This window comes from Squalius cephalus (assembly GCF_949319135.1).
Source record: "Squalius cephalus genome assembly, chromosome: 3".
In the NCBI taxonomy this organism is placed as follows: domain Eukaryota; kingdom Metazoa; phylum Chordata; class Actinopteri; order Cypriniformes; family Leuciscidae; genus Squalius; species Squalius cephalus.
The window spans coordinates 14,625,922-14,646,034 of record NC_137124.1 but is presented as its reverse complement, the minus strand read 5'-3'; the positions used below and the strand labels follow the sequence as shown (position 1 = coordinate 14,646,034).

Here is a 20,113-nt window from a genome sequence, read left to right as displayed (position 1 = left end):
ATCCTCAATAACACATTCTCAATGAGAATAACAAAGTGAATCTTCAAAGTGCTTACGTAAGTCTCTGGCACTTTCTGCTATTTTAATCAAATAAACACATTTAGACAAAAGTCTCTCCTTTCAGTCTCATTGATGTCTAGGAGAAACCATTGAGATGCTACAGAGATTTCTTAGACTACGTTCACACTCTCAGTCCAAATCCGATTATTTGTGTATCTGATTGGAATCTGATCTAAATTACTGACTGTCCACACTGTGCATCGCAACTGGTGCTCTGATCTGTGTTGGTTTTTATGGCAATGACATTGCGTTGGTAGGCATACGCCAAAAAATAACATGGAGGGTTTGAAATGTTGTCTTACAATATGACAATAATGTGTAGCCGCAACACTGGACTACTACGTCTAATGAAGACGGCAGAAACGCAGGAAGCTGGAACACATGACTTTTTTTTTCGTGCTGCCTTCTCTGCCGGTCTCAAAATTTAAAGACACTTCATCACTGGACCACAGATATGAATTCCATTATATATTATAATTTTCTGGGTGATCTGCACACCGACAACAACACAACATTGTTTCTGCAATGGCAAGAAAGTGACATAAGCAATAAAGCAATGCAGAATCTAATCAGAGTGGTCAGACTGAAACAGATTTCAATTAGATTTGAATAGGAATTTTAAAATACATGAATGTAGATTGAAACGAATTTGAAATATCAAATTATATGTGAGTTTTTGCCGTTCACACTTAAATGTAATCAGATTCCAAACACAAAAATCAGATTTAAACTGACAGTCTTTAGTAATTAATAATCTAAAATCACAAGGGTCACTAACCTGTTGCCACTCCTCAGCCTCCCAGGACGGTGGACACGCCACCTGGTTGCAGGCCTGCAGTTCTTGAGGTCTTGTGTCCACACAGTCTTTGCTGGACGCCGGTTCAGTGCGGTCTCCCGCCACAGACCTCACGCAGGACACGCCGCGCGTCTGTAGCCCCACACCACATGACACAGAACACGGGTTCCACACACTCACCTCCCATCTGAAAAAAAAAACACACAAAAACTTTTTTTCTTACACTACATGCATTTACAAACCATTTTACATTGATGTGAAATACAGGATATTTTAATGATTAAGGGTAACACTTTAATTTGATGGTCCCTTTAGACAAAGCAATGTTGCACCTACACATGCCAACCAACTCTCATAAGATCATTAGTAGACTGTCTGCTTAATATCTGCTAACTCTTTATTGTGATGGTCCTCCAACAGACATTCTACTGACTATAAGTAACTTTTCAAGTGCATGTCAACTTATTTTACAAACCCTAGCCTAACAGTCTACTAATACTCAACTAATACCATAATGAGAGTTAACTGACATGTAGGTGCAATGCTCCTTATAGTCAACAGAATGTCTAAAGGGGACCATCAAATTAAAGTGTAACCAATTTAAGATTTGATTTTTTTTTTTTTTTTTTCATTGGGAACTGATTGGATCATGAAAAGTGGACGTCAGTGGAGTTGATTCTACAATGCAGTCAGAACTAAACGTAAAGGCATTTCGCAAAGTTCGGACTTGCGTCCTGGTAGTTCGGACTTTACAAGTTCAACTCAGGAGTACAAACTCCAGAGGATGGGAGAACGCAAGTCTGGTAATTCTGCAAATGGTACAGCAGCATTTTTTATAACGTCACTTGGCTCACACTGGCTACTCTGGTTATCTGTAGGCCTATTTATATTTACAATAAAATGAAATATTTTATAAAACACCCATCTGCCTCTTTTTGAGTATGAAGTATGAAACCTATTAACTTGTGGTGCAGGCAATATGTGCATATATACTCACCGTATGCACATGCAATAAAATGAAATACATGAAACACAACCCTGACTATTTTTGTTAAATGTCCATTTTAATGATCACTAATAGCCATTATAATTCAGTATAATGGTATTAGTATAATACAATTACACCCAAGTAATACCTAAGTATTAGTATAAAGTATAAGAATCTATACAATAGGAAATAAAGTCGATCAAACGTACAAAGTCAGCGCTCTAGTGCAACGGTATAAAGTTAAATAAATATATAAAGTTATGACACTTAAAAAGATGGCCCATTAGATATACACAATACGAGTTATATCTCGTGTTTAACCACTACAGAGACATCAGAGCCATTAATATCATTAATAAGTGCTAAGCGCCGGGTGATGGACTGAATCTCACAACTCCAAAAAGGTCTGGCTCCAATACCTATAACAGTAGCCTAAACAATGCCTAAAGCAATGCCAATTGGTTAACCAGTGTTTTATTTTTATATTATCAGTTATCATTTTAAGTTTTAGTGTTTTTGTTATGTGCTTCTGTCGGTTTCATTGGTTTTAATTTTGTTAATATTTCTATGTACTTTTTTTAATTATTTTAGTTTTAGTCATTTTAGTACTTAAACTTATTTAGTTGGCAAGGCATTCATTTATGTTTTTTAAGTTTATGTTTTCCATATAATATTTAGATTTTAGCCTATTTGATAGATTTATTTAACAATGACATTACTGTGGTTCACATTAACCAACAGTCCATGCAGCCTAAGGGATGTCAGCTGAAAAGGAAGGACGAGGGCAAGTTATTAGTTGCTTTGTTTGATAGAAAAATTCATTCAAAACATTTTCAGATAAACATGCACAGATGAATCTTGCACAATTAGATCAAGCAATATGTATAAAGAAAAGTAAATAGGCTGCATTTTCATTCCATGTTTCATTTAATACAAAAAAGCCAAAAATATTCCTTACCACAATCAAAAGCAATATGTTTATGATTTAGCAATATATTATTGTATGGAATGTGTATGGTAATGCAAAACATGAAGTTGCATTGCTATGGTCTTTGAACTTTACGATCCCTGGCATTCCATCACAATCAAGATCGGAAAGATCCATATGAAGGCGATCATATGTCTTAAACGCTATAGGCATTTCAAATTTTAACAATACAGCCCATATAATCTGAGATAACAATCAAGCTTTTGTCCATTATATTAACTATTGAAATATTCTGAGCCGCAGTACATAAAAAGCCAAATGAAAGATCCAGTAAAGTCATTTATTCCATAATGCACTGCTCTAAAAACCCAGCTGTCCTGTTTTTTTGGGGGTTTTTTTGGCAAATGGTCAGTTAACAGGAAATCACATTATTTTCATCACATGTCCTTATTTTCAGAGTGGCCTGACAACCTACTAAGATTCGATCTGAATTTGGTCTTTGAACATAATCTAGGCCAGCAGGTTCAATTTTAGCTCCTTGTTAAGGAGCTGGATGAATCATAGGTTTTTTTATTCCACACTTGCTTTTGCACGCAACATCTTTCCTTGACAAACACATTTAGAGTTGAAAGAATGAATTAGTGGCGTTTGCTAAGGCAAGCATGACTATTATTATTGTGCATACTTATTGTTAAAGAGGGTTGTGCGCTAATCATCAGACTTATGTCTGGCAGTCTTGTGAAGAGATTTAAAATATGTATTTAAAATGTTATCAAAAAAAAAATGCCACAGACTTAACTGAAGTAAAGACCTAAGACACATCTACAGATCAGAATTTGCAACAAATACATTTTTCCACAGTGATTTCTTTTGGAATGTACCTCGGTGGACATGGTTGAGGGTTACAGATGCGAAGCAAGGAAGGCAGAACTTTGGAGCCATTGCAGAGCGTGTCCTCGACAATTTCCTTTTTCAAGGTGCTCACACACCTGACAACAGCCATCTGTTTGCCTGCAAAACAACACTGTGAGGAACAAGGGTTTTGGCAGGGGAGTATTTCAAATCTATATTTTTTTTGTAGCACAGGCTGATCACTATCTGCTCTCTTAGCAATTTTAGATTACATCTGGAAAGCTGGACATGTAAAAATCTAAATGAGTTCTTTAGCAGTAAGAAATTGTTATGTGCATAAAAGCTATTTGGACAGTAAACACATTAGAGAGGTTATTTTCTCTAATGGGATTCATGGAGACTTACCAACAGCACATGATTCAGAGCAGGGAGTGAAGCCCATGTATTCCCAAGCGTAGTCCTGCTGATCAGGGATCTGCTGGGGTTTCAGGGGTCGCCATGAGTCTGGAGATGCTAAACAGGAGCCTGAATCACAGGTCCTTTGTAAGGGAGGCTTGTCCTCGTCACACTCTTCATCAGGTAGTTCGACTTCAGCTTGAGTGAAAGACAGCAATACTTTACATTTCACCTGACGCCTTTGAACTCCCGGACCACAAGACACACTGCAGTCCGACCACGGACCCGGGATGAACCTGCACACACACACAACACATTATGATTCTATGAATTTTCACAACCAGTTTACAAGCACAAATATTAAAGGGTTAGTTCACCCAAAAATGAAAATTCTGTCAGTAATTACTCACCCTCATGTTGTTCCAACCGCGTAAGACCTTCGTTCATCTTCGGAACACAAATTAAGATATTTTTGATTAAATCTGAGAGCTGATCACTCCTCCATAGGCTGCTAGGTGACCGAAACTTGCTGGCCCAGAAAAGTTATTAAAGAGATCGTTAATATAGTCCAAGTGACTACAGTGGCTTAATCTTAAGTATATCAAGCGACGAGAATACTTTTTGTGCGCAAAAACAAACAAAAATAACGACTTTATTCCACTTTTCATTTCCTTCTCTCTGGGCCTCGTAGTGTTTTTGCGCTGCGCGTCTGTGTTGCACGTCATCACGCATCAAACACATGACCAGCTTCGGCCAATTGTGAGCCTACGTGGTGACGTGTAACACAGACGCGCTACGCAAAAACACTACGTGAACCAACTAGAGGCCCAGAGAGAAGGAAATGAATAGTGGAATAAAGTCGTTATTTTTGTTTGTTTTTGCGCACAAAAAGTATTCTCGTCGCTTGATATACTTAAGATTGAGCCACTGGAGTCACTTGGACTATATTAACGATCTCTTTAATAACTTTTCTGGGCCAGCAAGTTTCGGTCACCTAGCAGCCTATGGAGGAGTGATCCAGCACACAGATTTCATCAAAAATATCTTAATTTGTGTTCCGAAGATGAACGAAGGTCTTACGCGGTTGGAACAACATGAGGGTGAGTAATTACTGACAGAATTTTCATTTTTGGGTGAACTAACCCTTTAAGGGATTTAAAAGGAGATGCTATAGTGTTGTCCTCACTAACTGTATAAAAAAAAACTTGATTGGTAAAGCAAGGCCTTTTCAATAAATCAGTCAAACAAATTTGGCGAATCAGGCTGAATCAAATCAAACCCTTCTATGGCAAGTCAGTCAAAGACTAAAATCTCCAAAACTGTTGGGTTTAAATGCAGTAACATGTTTCTGACAACAGTATAATACATTATATGCACTCTAATATGCACTGATCCCTCTCTGCTACATATATACATATACATATAAAGTCTCAGGGTGCTATTTTTGTTTTTTTGTTTTTTCATTTTGCAATTCAGTTTTAGTGCAATATATTTCTTATTAGTGCAATATTTAAAACTGATTACAAATTGATTATTTTTGTTTTATACGTTTAATATTTGTGTTGTATGTAACATTGTTTGTGTTGTTGTATAATCCGGCACTAAGGGAAGTACTTCCTAATTTCGTTATACATGTTTATAATGACAATAAAGATAATATTATCTAATCTAATATATAGTACTATCTTAAATTACGGCTTAAATTGCGGCAAAAAAAAAAAAAAAAGAATATATAAATATATATATATATATATATATATATATATATATATATATATATATATATATATACACACACACACACACACACACATATATATATATATATATATATTTTTTTTTTTTTTTTTTTTTTTGCTTGCCATAATTTAAGATAGCTGTGTTTCACTCATTATATCAGATTGCTTTGTTGGAAAAATAAAGACCGTTAAGCTTGAAACACTCTCTCTAATCCTTTCTATAACAATAAACCCAAGCACTATAATAGCTATAATAACAATGAAAACAAAATTGATTTCAAAATAATACCAAGTTATATTGATAAATATAACGTTAACATGGACCAAAAGACTTTGATATTGAAGAGTCAACCACACTTAAAATAAACGTGATCATAAAAATAGATGTGGCAGGGTCTCCTAATGAACCACAGAATGATTTTTCCATATTTCTGGCGAGTGGAAAATTACCCTTTTGGAAAATATTGTTGAAATTCATAGCTCGCGTGATTTGTGTGTAATTGGATTCAGGAATACAAGTATAACATGTTTTTTACCACCACTGCATTAAACCCGAGGACTATGATGAACATGCTTCACAGACAGCTTTCGTACCCTGTGTACACTTCTTCCTGCTGTCATTAAATGCAGCTAAAAGACAAATGTGCAGCACGTATCTGTAAAAGTATTTAAGTATTGTGGAAATGTGTTCGCCTGGAGTGGGTGTCAATGCACACCTCATGCCGCCCACTGTCTAAACACTTTCCAGGCTTAAGGAATTAAAGTTTATGAGATCTGTAATTCCACATAAGCCCTAACATGTCATGTTTGGACTAATGTAGGGGTGTCATTCAGGGAATATTATGATGTCAGAACACCTCATGTGATTGAGAAAACAGGCTTGTGTTTTTTCAGGGTGATGAGTGTTGTACTGTACAAGTGTATACAGCACATTTGGTACATTTTTGTTAGTGCTTTTAAAACGTCTGCCATAACTTCCTTTGCGGCAATGCTGAAAACGCAACACATTCTCATGTTACTTTATGAATTGTGTTAAGACACATTTTGAATGAAACGCCACATTAAATCAAACTTGCGTGATACACTGTCATTTTTTTTTACTGTAATTAAAAACAACGTTTATAAATTAGAATGAGTCAAGGTGAATCATTTAAAATGAAAAAACTACATTTTAAATAACTGGAGGTTAGTTTTGTTTAAACCTCAATGCTTGGTACATGAAACACAACAAGGGTAACTATCAACTAACTGATCATTTTAACTAAAGGAACAACCTTATCCTGATATCACAATATATTAGGTTACGGCACAACAAAATCAACAACACCGTATTGATTATTTATGTCCCAGTGCATGCTGGGAATAGAGCCAAGGGGACATGTTTAGGATTTAAATGTCTATAAATTTAACTTATTCATATTATGTTGGATTCACTCAATCTCTTCCTTTGAATTCTTAAATTACTATTTATTGCAGATATTTAAAAAAACATGTAAACTCAAATTGAATAACTATAATAAATAAATATAAATAATGTAGTTTAATTAAGAATTAAAATTAAATAAATAAATACATATAATTGAATTATTAAATATTAAACTTGCATTCTTATTCATGTTAATCAGGTATTATTCAGGTAGCTAGCATGCCAAAAAATTTTACTAAGATACTCAGCAATATTCCCTTACAATGTTGCTCCACCATGATAGTAGTTAGATAGCTTTAGTAGTTACAAGCCATTCATGTGATTACAGTTTGTCATGGGCCTCTTTCCCTAGGAAGAAGTATGTGATCATATGTGGGTGTGTCTCTGAGAGCGTGTATATCAGTGAATAGCACTCAGGAGGGTTCTAATCTCAAGATTAGAGTTCAGGAAGACAACAGTCCTTCCTCAGTGGGTCTCTTCCACTTTTATCTAAGCAGGGATAAGATGTGGCGTGAGACTCTTCAACTACATCCAACCCATAAAATCCAACCACCTAAATCACAGAGGCAAGCGCCCAGCCGTGAATTCCACAGCAAAGTGGACTGGGATCACTTTAAGATAGGGACGAGTACTGAACCCTGGTGCATGCCACCTTAGATCACCCTAAATTTAGTTACACGAGTGATGGAGCAGAACGCAAAAGAAGTGCTGCTATCAGTGAGTGATATACTCCTCTAAAGGGAGTAATTCAAGAAGGGTTTGCAGACAAACGGTAGATCCCCCCCCCCCGCCCCCCGCCCCCCGCATGCATATGAACTGAAGCGTTTGTCAATGGCTCTTCTGCAAACCTTTAAACACTTTCACCCCTCATTCTTCTTGTTTTATGAGTCTCTGTGATAAATGCCTTTGGTAGACCGCAGAGAGCAGTGGCTGTCTGGATGCTGGCAGCCCACAGTTCGCGGCTTTCAGTGGGGGTATTGGGGGGTCCATCAAGCTCCCCTGCCAACTATTAACAGGGGTATGATTTCGGAGATGGAGAGGGGGGAAAACTCTAATAATACCACAACAGGAGGCGAGAGTGGCCCGTGGGGCCTTGTTTAAGTAATGAAAGGAAACTGGACACATAGAGGTCAGAACGCAGACACCCTCAACTCAGGTTTCAGTGGCCGTTTTATTCGGATGAAAAAACAGCTAATGAAGCCTGCTTCTTGTCCAGTTTTGGTTGAATTGAGCTTGGTAAAATGCATTTTTAGCAACAGGTGAAAAGATTCATCTCTGCAGGTCAAGAATACTTCAGAGTAATATAAAAAATAATATAAAATCAAAGTAAAATACATGACTGTATTGAGTTGTAATGCACAGAATGTGGCGAGACTGTCTTGAGATACCTGAGGATTTATGGTTCAGTGGATTATTGGTTATAAAAGAGAAAATAATGATTTATATGTTTATTCAGACACTTGTAGCTAGGCCCAGACGGAATCTGCAGACTTTTTCCGCATTTTCTGTACTGATTCTCTGGAAAAATCTGCAGAATTATGAAGAATGGATTTAAACAAGGTAAAATGTGTTAAACTGGACTAAAAGTATACTAGTATACTATATATACAGTTGTGGTCAGAATTATTGGCACCCCTGTTAAATGTGTTCAAAGATGGCTGTAAAAAATAAATCTGCATTATTTATCCTTTTGATCTTTCACTCAAAAAATGTGCAAAAATCTAACCTTTCATTGAAGTGAAAGAATTGAAAGATTCTTACAGAAACATTAAGAAAAGTGCAAGTTGCTTATTTTGATATTGTCAAACCAGTGCAAATATACTGTCAATCCTCCAGTCCTAGAGAAAGGAAGCAATAGAGTGTTAATGACCATTTAATGTACACTATAACATCATAAAAATAACTCACGTTGGGTCTTCCAAAGCTACTTTGGTTTCTTCCAGCTCTTGAGCCTGTTTCAACCAGGGCAGCTTCGCTTCAACAGGTTGGTTCTCTGGGAAAGCCACAAATACACACACAAAAACACAAATATTAATCAGTAAGCATGTATCAAAAGAGCATTTAGACTCATGTGCAACCGTAATCTGTTGACAAACATGGAAATTACCAAGTCTGGTCTAAGGAAAAATGCAAAAGATAACCTTTATAAGATAACCAGTTTATAACATTATGAATGTCCATACTGGTCTGAGCTGGTTTATGTTTGTTACCAGCAAAACATGCTTGTTAAGCTAGTTAAAAAGTCTGATGGGAACACTGGCACACCAGCATCCATTACACTACATAAGCTGCTCTTTTTCATAGGGAATACGACACTAGCCAAACACTGAATTCAAGCTCAAATTTGACATTTTTGAGGCTCATAACTGTAAAAAGCGGTACTTGGCTACTAATCAGAGGCGATTAGTTGAGGGTGGTGTGGAATAAACATCAAAGATCTGGGCTGGTAACCAAAAGGTTGATGGTTCAAACCCTGCAAGTGGTGATCCACAAACTATCATATACTCTTGAGCAAGATGCACAAACTCAGGTTACTCCGAGGAGGATTGTCCCAGTATTAAGTGTTCTGTAAACTGTTTTGGATGAAAGTGTCAGATAAAAGATGAAAAAAAGATAAAGTAAGCCAAGTCAGCGCAAGATCAGTGCTGAGGGACACTCAAATTTCACCAGAAACCCTTCCTCCTATGAACATCTGTAGGACCATCACTGGGTCATGTGTCTTACCGAAGGTTAGAGAGCCAGTTTGAACCCGGCTGCTTCTCCCCAGCCCCCCAACCCAAACACTGCTAATAAAGCTAGACATAAATCTCCATGTGACAACCAAATATTTATGCAGGCAACCATTTATTGATCTGGAACTGGATTATCACAGCTGTTGGTGAATGTGGCTCTGCAGTAAAGTCTTGCTGTAGAACATGCCGAGGGCTCAGGGTTTGGCTCTTGATTTGGGGTTTCTGGGTTTCTCTGATGGCAGACATCCTCACAACTGGCGTGCGGGAAGGTCTAGGTGAAATAGCAGGCAATGGAGCCTCTGTCATTTCAACCCACTGAGTTTTTACAAGCATGTCAGGCTTGAGTTAAGTGTGGAATTGATTGATATGAATAGAATTATTGGTGGGGGAAAAAAGCATACAGATGTTTATGATTAAGGTTTCTTGAAATTTGGCATTGTTGCATAGCTGATATTACATTTAAAGAAACACACTATCGTTTAAAAGTTTGGGGTTGGTACGATGTGTTTTTTTTTTTTTTACAATGTTCTTGAAAGAAGTCGCTTCTGCTCACCAAGGCTACATTTATTTATTCAAAATTCAGTAAAATGATAACATTGTGAAATAGCATTACATTTTTAAAAAACTGTGTTCTATTTTAAAATATTTTAAAATGTAATGTATTCCTGTGATACCAAAGCTAAATTCTCAGCAGTCTTCAGTGTCATATGATCCTTCAGAAATCATTTGAATATGCTGATTTAGTGCTCAAGAAACATTTATTATTATTATCAATGTTGAAAACAGTTGTGCTGCTTCATTTTTTGTGGAAACCGTGCTAATTTTTTTTTTTTTTCAGGATTATTTAATGAACAAAGTTAAAAAGAACAGCATTTATTTGAAATAGAAATCTTTTGTAACATTATCAATATCTTTACTATCACCTTTGATCAATTTGATGCGTCCTTGTTGAATAAAAGCATTAATAATAAAAAAAAAAACTTACTGGCTCCAAACTTTTGAACAGTAGTGTATTTCATTAAAAAAAGAAAACACTACTTACTCTCATGTCACGCCCGACCTGTACCATATCATTAGTTCAGTGGAACACAAAAGGGAAAATTCTGAATAATCTTCAAACTGCTCTTTAGATTTGAAACGACATGATGGTGAACTATTTTTTTGGGTGAATTATTCCTTCAATGAAAATTTGGAGGATTTAAGCAAAGCTTGTAAATGTAAAACACGTGTGAGGAGGAAAGTGTTAGACGTCGAGATGACAAACACCTCCTGTTATGCGGCAAAATCGTGCCTGAACTCAAATGTCTTCCGTCTCGGCTAAGGGAGTTTGATTCATGAGCAGACGGGACTATGTTTGGCATGACTTGGAATGAAAAAGAAGTACATTTTATTCATGTACTCAGACAAATCACTTGAACTAATTACACAAGACTTTATGAAAAGTGTGTCTTGCCAAAAAGACGTAACATTTAAGTGAGAAAAGACATGGTCACACGGAGAGACAAAGATGGAAATGGTAGCATAGAGTTCTCAGCTGCTTAGGAAAAAATTAAATAATAATGTTAATGTAATTTTTTTGTTTTGAACAATGCATTTTTTAAAGTGACACAAATTCTGATTGTTTTTACTATTACTACTGAATGGATTATGGCTATGAATGTGTTTGTATTATTTGTGTCAACATTTAAGAACAAGAAATATAGAATTATATAGCGCAACGGGTCTAAGAATAAAATGAAAAAAAAAAAGTCTAAGGAGACGTTAAAATACTGATATATATATATATATATATATATATATATATATATATATATATATATTTATGGACATATTGTGGATCATTGACTCAAATTGAACAACTTGAATTAATCTCCAATACGAAGAAGGAAATTCTAGTAGTAGAAACTTGAAGGGTTCTGTCAAGCACGTCATATCTCGAACCTTTTAGAGGTTCCCATCATGGGATCATCTAATTTGTTTTAATTCATTTAGAATTTTAATAAAATTTTGTGAATTAAACAGCTCGTAAAAATACTTTATCACTAGTAAAAACTGCTAAAGATTAAAATAGTATGCAATCATTTAAGACATTTCTTCTTATATATAACCTTTTGTGGCACAAAGAAGTCAAGAACCCTAGGATTCTATACAGAACCCCACTGAACCATTGTTTCTTAATTCCACTGGTGGCTAGGAGAAACAACTGAGATCATAATGAGCTATCAAAACAGATTTCACTTCTCATGCTTTTTTCCTACAGGAAAGACAGAGAAAAATACTCAAATAAAAAAAGCGATAGAGATCTGACAGGAAAATAAAGTGACAGACAAGGACAAGTATCAGGAATGAATTAACTCCACAGCAAGAAACAGCTCTAAAACACACCGTGACTGACTCTTGATGAGCTCAGAGTGTCTGTCTGCACTTATGGAGAATTTCATATTCAGATCACACATTACTTCATGAGCGTCTGTCTGTGGCACACTCCACTCTCCTCTCTGACAGCTGCAGACACTGACTGTTCCCTAATGGAGAACACTTTGGCTGTGTTCCAAATCTGGTGAGCTTCCTCACTGCCAACTGCCTACATAGGCAGCAACCTCATAAGTGAGCATTTTGGAAGACTCTAGACAGACGGCAATTCTGTACATATACAAATTATATTAATGATAAACATTTCTTTTCTGCAGTCAATCATCTTTTTAGTGCACATTCTCATTACATTCTCTGTGATAGACAGATGCAATGGTGCAAAATGGGGTTTTCTAAGAGAGCAGCATAATTTTACCATTAAGTTCTGGAACAGACTTCTAATTGAAATGCTTCTCTGAAGAAAATAAGTTCTAAACAAGTATTTTAATCATATCAATGTTTTAATGTTAGTTTTCATTAGTAGATGAATGGCACTTAACAGTGACTGCTCACTTTATCAGTGGCCTTGGCTCCAGATTTAATAACCATTTATTTTCTCTGAAGGCAGAACATTCTCCAGTAGAAAGTTCAAAGCCTGAAACTAAAGAAACTAACCAGCCACAATAAATCACAATATTGGGGAGGGGGGGTACATTGAATGTACATGTATACTTCACAAAAATGCATTGTGACAAGATCAGTGAAAATGGTGAAAGAAATACTAATAAAATTTCATTTAATACTGAAAAGTGTACAGAAATGATCAATCCATTCAAAAATTCACCCAGTATTTGTGTGTGCTGTGAATTTCCAATGCTTATTAGAGCTGTGGTTCTCCACAGCACAGTTCCAATGGGGTCACAAAATAACTTTTCATTATTATTTCAAAACATCTTTAATATAAGCTAAAAACCACTATGCTAGTAAAAACCAAGAAGAAATATATGGTCAGAGCAGTTTATAACTGCTGTATTAGAGCATTATGTTGTTATCTTAGCAACATGCTAACATCAAACATAGTTGGAATCATTTAATCTCGCATGAGTTTCATGTGCAGTTCCTGTCTATGTAGAATGTTTCAAATCTGTATAAACTATTTCTGTTAGGATGCTGACCTATGTAGCCAATAGTATCTCACTCAATTGTGGGTCTCTTTAAAAGATCTGTTTTATTAATCAGATTTTTGTTGTTTCTACCTCGTGGTTTGTGGCAGGCGACGGGAACCAGGCAGTCCTCTTTGATATGGGGTTTGAGGTGGGGATTGCAGCCGCCAGCATGTTGCCCACTGTGATCCACACACAGCACAACCCTGTACCGTAGACCTGGGCCACAGGTAACCGTGCACTGGATAGTACAAATACAAAAACACATAATACGTATTGTGAAAGCACCATACAAATTAAATTGAACTGAATCTGTCCATGTACACCAGGAGTGAAGTGAGAAGCACATACAAATAAAGGGCTTGGACAATGAAAGTGAAACGCTGGCTAATATAGTGTTGGTTTTATGCCTATATATGCACAGACTGGTTGACAATCTTCAGTAGCTGCGTTTACATGGACATTAGTAATCCGACTGTAATCGGACTACTAATATAGTCAGAATAAGAAATCGTAACGAATTGGCCAAATCCAATTAAAATTTAATTCGGATTGTTAGGGGTGGTTTAAACCTTGTCTAATCTGATCGAAAGGACATGTACTGTATACACTTGGTTGCATACTGTAAAGTACTGCGCATGTGCAATGTTGTAGAAATGACGTATGATGTGAGGAACTAGCTGTTGTTGTTGAATATAGTGTCATAAATGACTGTCATGTCCTTCTAATATTCTCCTTCCAATCATCGTCTGTGAAGTGAAGCAGGACGTCCCACCAGTCCTTGTTTCGGACTCTCATCCACAGATGCCTTGTTTTGGGCACAGGTATGGGCATTTCTACTGCTTGATCAGCAGCAGGGCAAAGCTGTTCATGTGCTCGTCGTCTCCTAACGCAACTCAACCAGGCCTCGTCCCTTTTTTTGCGTGTGCCTTGTGCGGGAATTATTTAAATAAGGAATATTGTGATGTGTTTGTTCCTGGAAGAATACTCAAGACTACAATGAAGGCATTTCAAGGAGTTCAGAAACAGTGCTTATTGATATAGAGAATAACTCCCTTTGGAGTGACTTTGTGCTTTGTACATTTACAGACCTTTTTCATGCTCAAACAGCACCCTTATACACTAAACAAAGTTGGAAATGTAAAAAGCATAATAGGCCCTCTAAATCAGTCACTTACAGTATGTGCTTTCCTTTGAGTTAGGACACAGAAACATCTCACTAGGCTGAAGAACAGATTTAAAGATGGTCATTGGTGATCCGAAATGGAAGAAGGGGTCAATAAAAGGTCACTTACCTGAGACCACTCCATGGCCATCCACTGTGGACACTCAAAGGTGTTGCAGCTCTGTTTGCTGAATGGTCTTGGGGAGTGTGTGCACTTCCACTCCTCTACCTGCACAATCTGACCGTTAACGTCCTCCTCTACACACACCACGCTTCTCTCCTGAGAGCCCCCTCCACATGACACTGAGCACGACGTCCACGGGTTCTGCTCCCACCTGCAGTATTATCAGTATTATCCAAAAATATCGGTTCGTATTAGTGTATAAGTACTAACTTAGTAGATGAGCAGTAACTTTATGTTTGGAGACAAAGTGTCAACAATGTGATCAAAAATAGAGTAAAACAGCAATATTGTGAAATATTATTACAATTAAAAAAAAAAAATTGTCATTTATTCCTGTGATGCAAAGCTGTTTTTTCAGCATCATTACTCCAGTCTTCAGTGTCACATGATCCTTCAGAAATCATTCTAATATGATGATTTGCTGCTCAAGAAACATTTATTATCAATGTTGAAAACACTTAATATTATTGTGGAAACCGTGATGTGTTTTTTTTTTAGGATTCTTTGATAAATAGAAAATTCAAAAGAACAGCATTTATTTAAAATAGAAATCTTCAATCTTCAATTGAATGTGTCCTTGCTGAATAAAATGTAAATTTCTCAAAAAATTATTAGTAACTCGAAAAAAAACAACAACCTTTAAATAGCAGTGTGTCTGTAGCATCCAAAAAAAACACAAAGATATCCTTTGTATATCTATCCTAATGTGAGTGTGTTGTGATATACATGCTGCACACAGTAAATAACTTCATACCGCGGTAGAGGCTGGAAATGGTCATAGGGCATCACTTCCTTGAAGCCATCACTGCAGAGAAACACACACCATTAGCCCTTGGTCACACAGTCATTATCCACACTATTATCATTAGCTCATGCACAGGAAGTCTAATGCATCCTTCACTCATTGTGTTTTGTCATGGAGAGTGTGTTGCAGAGATCGATAAGACAGAACCAGCCTTTCGAGGCAGGGATCCATGTTGCACTCCTTGAGTTTGGGTGTAGGTTTGGTGTTCTCTGGGAAGCTGTGGCACAGGTGCTCTGCAACCGATTTGTCGTAACGAATGTCCATGCAATCAGCCGAATTGAGCTGATAACCTTCAGAGGCGAGACAAAGCAACATTAGCTATGGTTTTATGACAATAGCATAGTATAGACAGCATTTTAAGTAGTATGTGCGGTGGCCGAGAGAGCTCAACGCGCTGCAACTGAAGAAAACAAATGCAAATAGAAAAAACACCTGCAAATTAAGAAAACATCTTCATCAGTTTCACAACACATGTGTGCTCCAAATACTCCCAACACAACCAAATACAGAAACGTGCTGCAAATAGAACAGAACACAACGGAAATGTTTCCAGGGGACCCCAATAAGTGACGAACCCGGCTGGGACGTGCTTATTGATCGTGAGCATCCCTATGCCCTACTCCCTTCGAAGGGCAGAGCCCTAGAAGTGGGGACTTTGGAGTGAGCAGGGCACTTGTGTGCCATTATGTAGCCGTTTGGAACGCACTTGGCGAAGGGAGCAACGAAAGACAACGTAATTTCCTCATTATTTTCACCTGGGATTTTCCCATGATAACGCAGCACGTGTCCATCAGCTGAATAGTTGTTCTTACGACAGAAATTTCTAATTATTGCTGTTAACATAACTGTGGCAAATAAATACACATTTTATACAAAAAAGTTTTTAAAATATGCGTTATATATCTGTGTGTGAGTGTCTCAACTTTAAAACTTGCCGTCTCATCTTTGGACCCTGCATTAACATTTCTTATGAAACTTACTTAAACATAACATGACACAATTTGTACAATGTAACTGATCTATAGATTAATATCTTACAAGATAAGTACCTATATAACCTCGTAAGTATGCATGGTAATGCATGTATACACTACCGGTCAAAAGTTTGGAAAAATTACGCTTTAAAAAAATAAATAAATTCTTATGCTTACCAAGACTGAATTAATTCGTTAAAAATACAGCAAAAACAGTAATATTGTAAAATATTATTACAATTTAAAATAATTGTTTTCTATTTGAATATATTTTAAAATGTATTTATTTTATGTTTTATGCTGAATTTTCAGCAATCATTACTCCAATCTTCAGTATCATATAATCCTTCAGAAATCATGATATATTATTATTATATATATATATCATATATTAAAGTTCCCTTATTATGCTTTTTTGAATATTACCTTTCATGTAGTTTTTAATATAGGTGTTTGTGATTGTAAAAGGTCACAATTTTAAAGATCAAAGTGCAAGACAAATAAAGTTACTGTCTCAAAAAAAAAAAAAAAATGAATTGATTCTGAACTGCTGAAATGAGTCGTCAGTAATTCCAGTCTCACTGCCTGTTACAGACCTACAGTACATACCAATGTAACAAATTTGCATAATGCCAGCCTATGGTCTTCATTGGCTGCCCGCAAACAAAATCAACTTTGTTCAGCACTCATTCCACTTTGCATGCACTTCACAGAGAAGAGAACTCACGCTGGAATTGATATGGAAAAACCGACGCCATCATTACTGTTCGTATTAAGTGCTGAAGAAGCCTCCGGAGCTGAAATTTAGATATGGTAGCAGACATTTAATTTACGTGCTGTAAGCGGTAGACCAATCACAAAAGACTGGGCCATCTGACCAATCAGAGCATAGTAGGCTTACGGAAAGGAGGAGTTTAGAGAAACTGAATCTTCAAACAAACTGTTTTCAGACTTTTTGAGAAATTAGGTGATATGCAATGTATATTATGAGAAAAAGAAAGTATGTTTTGACCTTGGATCCACGTAAACCTATTGTACGAGACCTCCAAAACTAAATTAGAAACCTTTAAAATAGCATAATGTGGCACTTTAATGCATATAGATACCAACTCAATTATCTGCCAATATTAGAGATTTTTAATTTATCGGTTTCAATATTGGTTGATATTGGATATATTTCAACAGATATTGGATGTTTAGTTGTGCAGATAATTTCCCCTATTTTTCTATTAAGATTATTCATTTGGTTTCATTTAATGCTCACTTAAAGTTTTAAAAACACTAACCATTAATTTACTCTTTAAATTTATTCTTTAGCAAATAAATATCCATGTTCATATTGTACATTATAAATTTGTGATGCCTAAATCCACGTGTAGCTTTTAATTTTAGTTGTTAGTGTTTTATTTTTAATTCAGACAAAAAAAAGAGTAAACTTTTAATCATTTTCAGATTATTGTCCTATCAGTATCGAACAGAATTGTAATTATCCCAAATTTAAAATGATCATACCGTAGGTGTGCTGAATGAGTATTTTTGATGTATTCAAATCACTGTGAATTATTAAAAATGGACATCTCTAATTAAGAGGAATAATCTATAGCACTTACCCCCTCCACAGGTGACAGAGCAAGGGAAAAAGTCAGTTTCTCTCCACTGGTAGCGAATGGGCTGGTAGAACATAAACTGCATCACTGTGTCTTTAGGGCCAGCATATTTTACCTGAGAAGAACCGAAATTCACTTATAATGTACCTGATACGATCATTTCCTTTTAATAGTCACATTCATAATCACATCACAAAAAGAGATAAAAGCCATTCATTTTGAAAAAACTAATTATTTTGACATGTATAATAAGCAGGAAATTTCCTCAAGGGGCCACAGTCCAACTCCTGATTTCCATATGAAATGCAGCATGCATCATCTTCCACTGAATATCCTCTAGTCTTGATTTCCGGAGCTGTGATGATTAGTTAAATACTGTTTGCATGCTGCAGCAATTAACTAGAGTAATGAGTCATGTCCAATTACTGTAAAGCTGTAGTGTCAGAACTAATCATGACTCTTCAGGTCGTGACATGAGAAAGTCTAGCATGATTACAGTCATATTGTGCCGTGTTTACAGTTTCACATGGAGAGTAAACATTGATTCTCTTTGCTGCTTTAAACTCATAATGAAGCTTCAAACTGAGTTTGCATGAAACTTTCAGAATCCTTGCTAAAAAAAAAACCCAAAAGGTTCATGATGGAACAATAGTTTGTGTGTGTGTGTGTGTGTGTGTGTGTGTACTTGTACAACTATCTTTGTGAGGACCAGTTTGAGTTTTAGACCATTGAAGTGAGGACAAAGAGAGTAAAATGAGGACATTCTGGCCGGTACTCACTTTCTGAGACCCCTTTAAAGGCCTGTTTGAGGGTCAAGACTTGGTTTTAGGGATAAGGTTGTAATTAGGTTAAGGGTAGGTTTAGGGTCAGGGTTCGGGTTAGGCACTTAGTTGTGATGGGTAAGGTTAGGGTAAACGGCTAGAGATTGCATTGTGTCAATGAATGTCCTCATAAAGATATATGTACGTGTACGTGTGTGTGTGTGTGTGTGTGTGTGTGTCAGCCAGCGGTCCCCACAAGGGAAATAATGTGATTAATAAACATACTAAATTATGCTTTTTTTTAAATAATAAAATACAGTTAGAAAAAAAGTTATATAACTTTTATGTTGTTGTTACGATGCAATTAATCACGCTTAATAGATTTGACAGCACTATGTAATACATACACAAGTTTGTTATATACAATAATTCTATATATTTGTATATCATTTATATACACTCACCTAAAGGATTATTAGGAACACCATACTAATACTGTGTTTGACCCCCTTTCGCTTCAGAACTGCCTTAATTCTACGTGGCATTGATTCAACAAGGTGCTGAAAGCATTCTTTAGAAATGTTGGCCCATATTGATAGGATAACATCTTGCAGTTGATGGAGATTTGTGGGATGCACATCCAGGGCACGAAGCTCCCGTTCCACCACATCCCAAAGATGCTCTATTGGGTTGAGATCTGGTGACTGTGGGGGCCATTTTAGTACAGTGAACTCATTGTCATGTTCAAGAAACCAATTTGAAATGATTCGAGCTTTGTGACATGGTGCATTATCCTGCTGGAAGTAGCCATCAGAGGATGGGTACATGGTGGTCATAAAGGGATGGACATGGTCAGAAACAATGCTCAGGTAGGCCGTGGCATTTAAACGATGCCCAAATGGCACTAAGGGGCCTAAAGTGTGCCAAGAAAACATCCCCCACACCATTACACCACCACCACCAGCCTGCACAGTGGTAACAAGGCATGATGGATCCATGTTCTCATTCTGTTTACGCCAAATTCTGACTCTACCATCTGAATGTCTCAACAGAAATCGAGACTCATCAAACCAGGCAACATTTTTCCAGTCTTCAACTGTCCAATTTTGGTGAGCTCGTGCAAATTGTAGCCTCTTTTTCCTATTTGTAGTGGAGATGAGTGGTACCCGGTGGGGTCTTCTGCTG

The 20,113-nt window shown here is 36.6% G+C and overlaps 1 protein-coding gene across 1 annotated transcript in view; it reads right to left on the bottom strand.

The window, feature by feature from the left end:
• The window catches only part of adamtsl3 (ADAMTS-like 3), a 162,160-nt gene that overhangs the window by 36,109 nt on the left and 105,938 nt on the right, over window positions 1-20,113 (bottom strand). The window contains exons 10-18 of the mRNA XM_079866508.1: window positions 18,171-18,282; window positions 15,738-15,876; window positions 15,536-15,586; window positions 14,728-14,932; window positions 13,526-13,673; window positions 9,094-9,178; window positions 4,030-4,316; window positions 3,654-3,783; window positions 839-1,043 (exon numbers count right to left, since the gene is read on the bottom strand). Coding sequence (XP_079722634.1) covers window positions 839-1,043; window positions 3,654-3,783; window positions 4,030-4,316; window positions 9,094-9,178; window positions 13,526-13,673; window positions 14,728-14,932; window positions 15,536-15,586; window positions 15,738-15,876; window positions 18,171-18,282 — 1,362 coding nt within the window. The remainder of the gene's footprint in view (window positions 1-838; window positions 1,044-3,653; window positions 3,784-4,029; window positions 4,317-9,093; window positions 9,179-13,525; window positions 13,674-14,727; window positions 14,933-15,535; window positions 15,587-15,737; window positions 15,877-18,170; window positions 18,283-20,113) is intronic.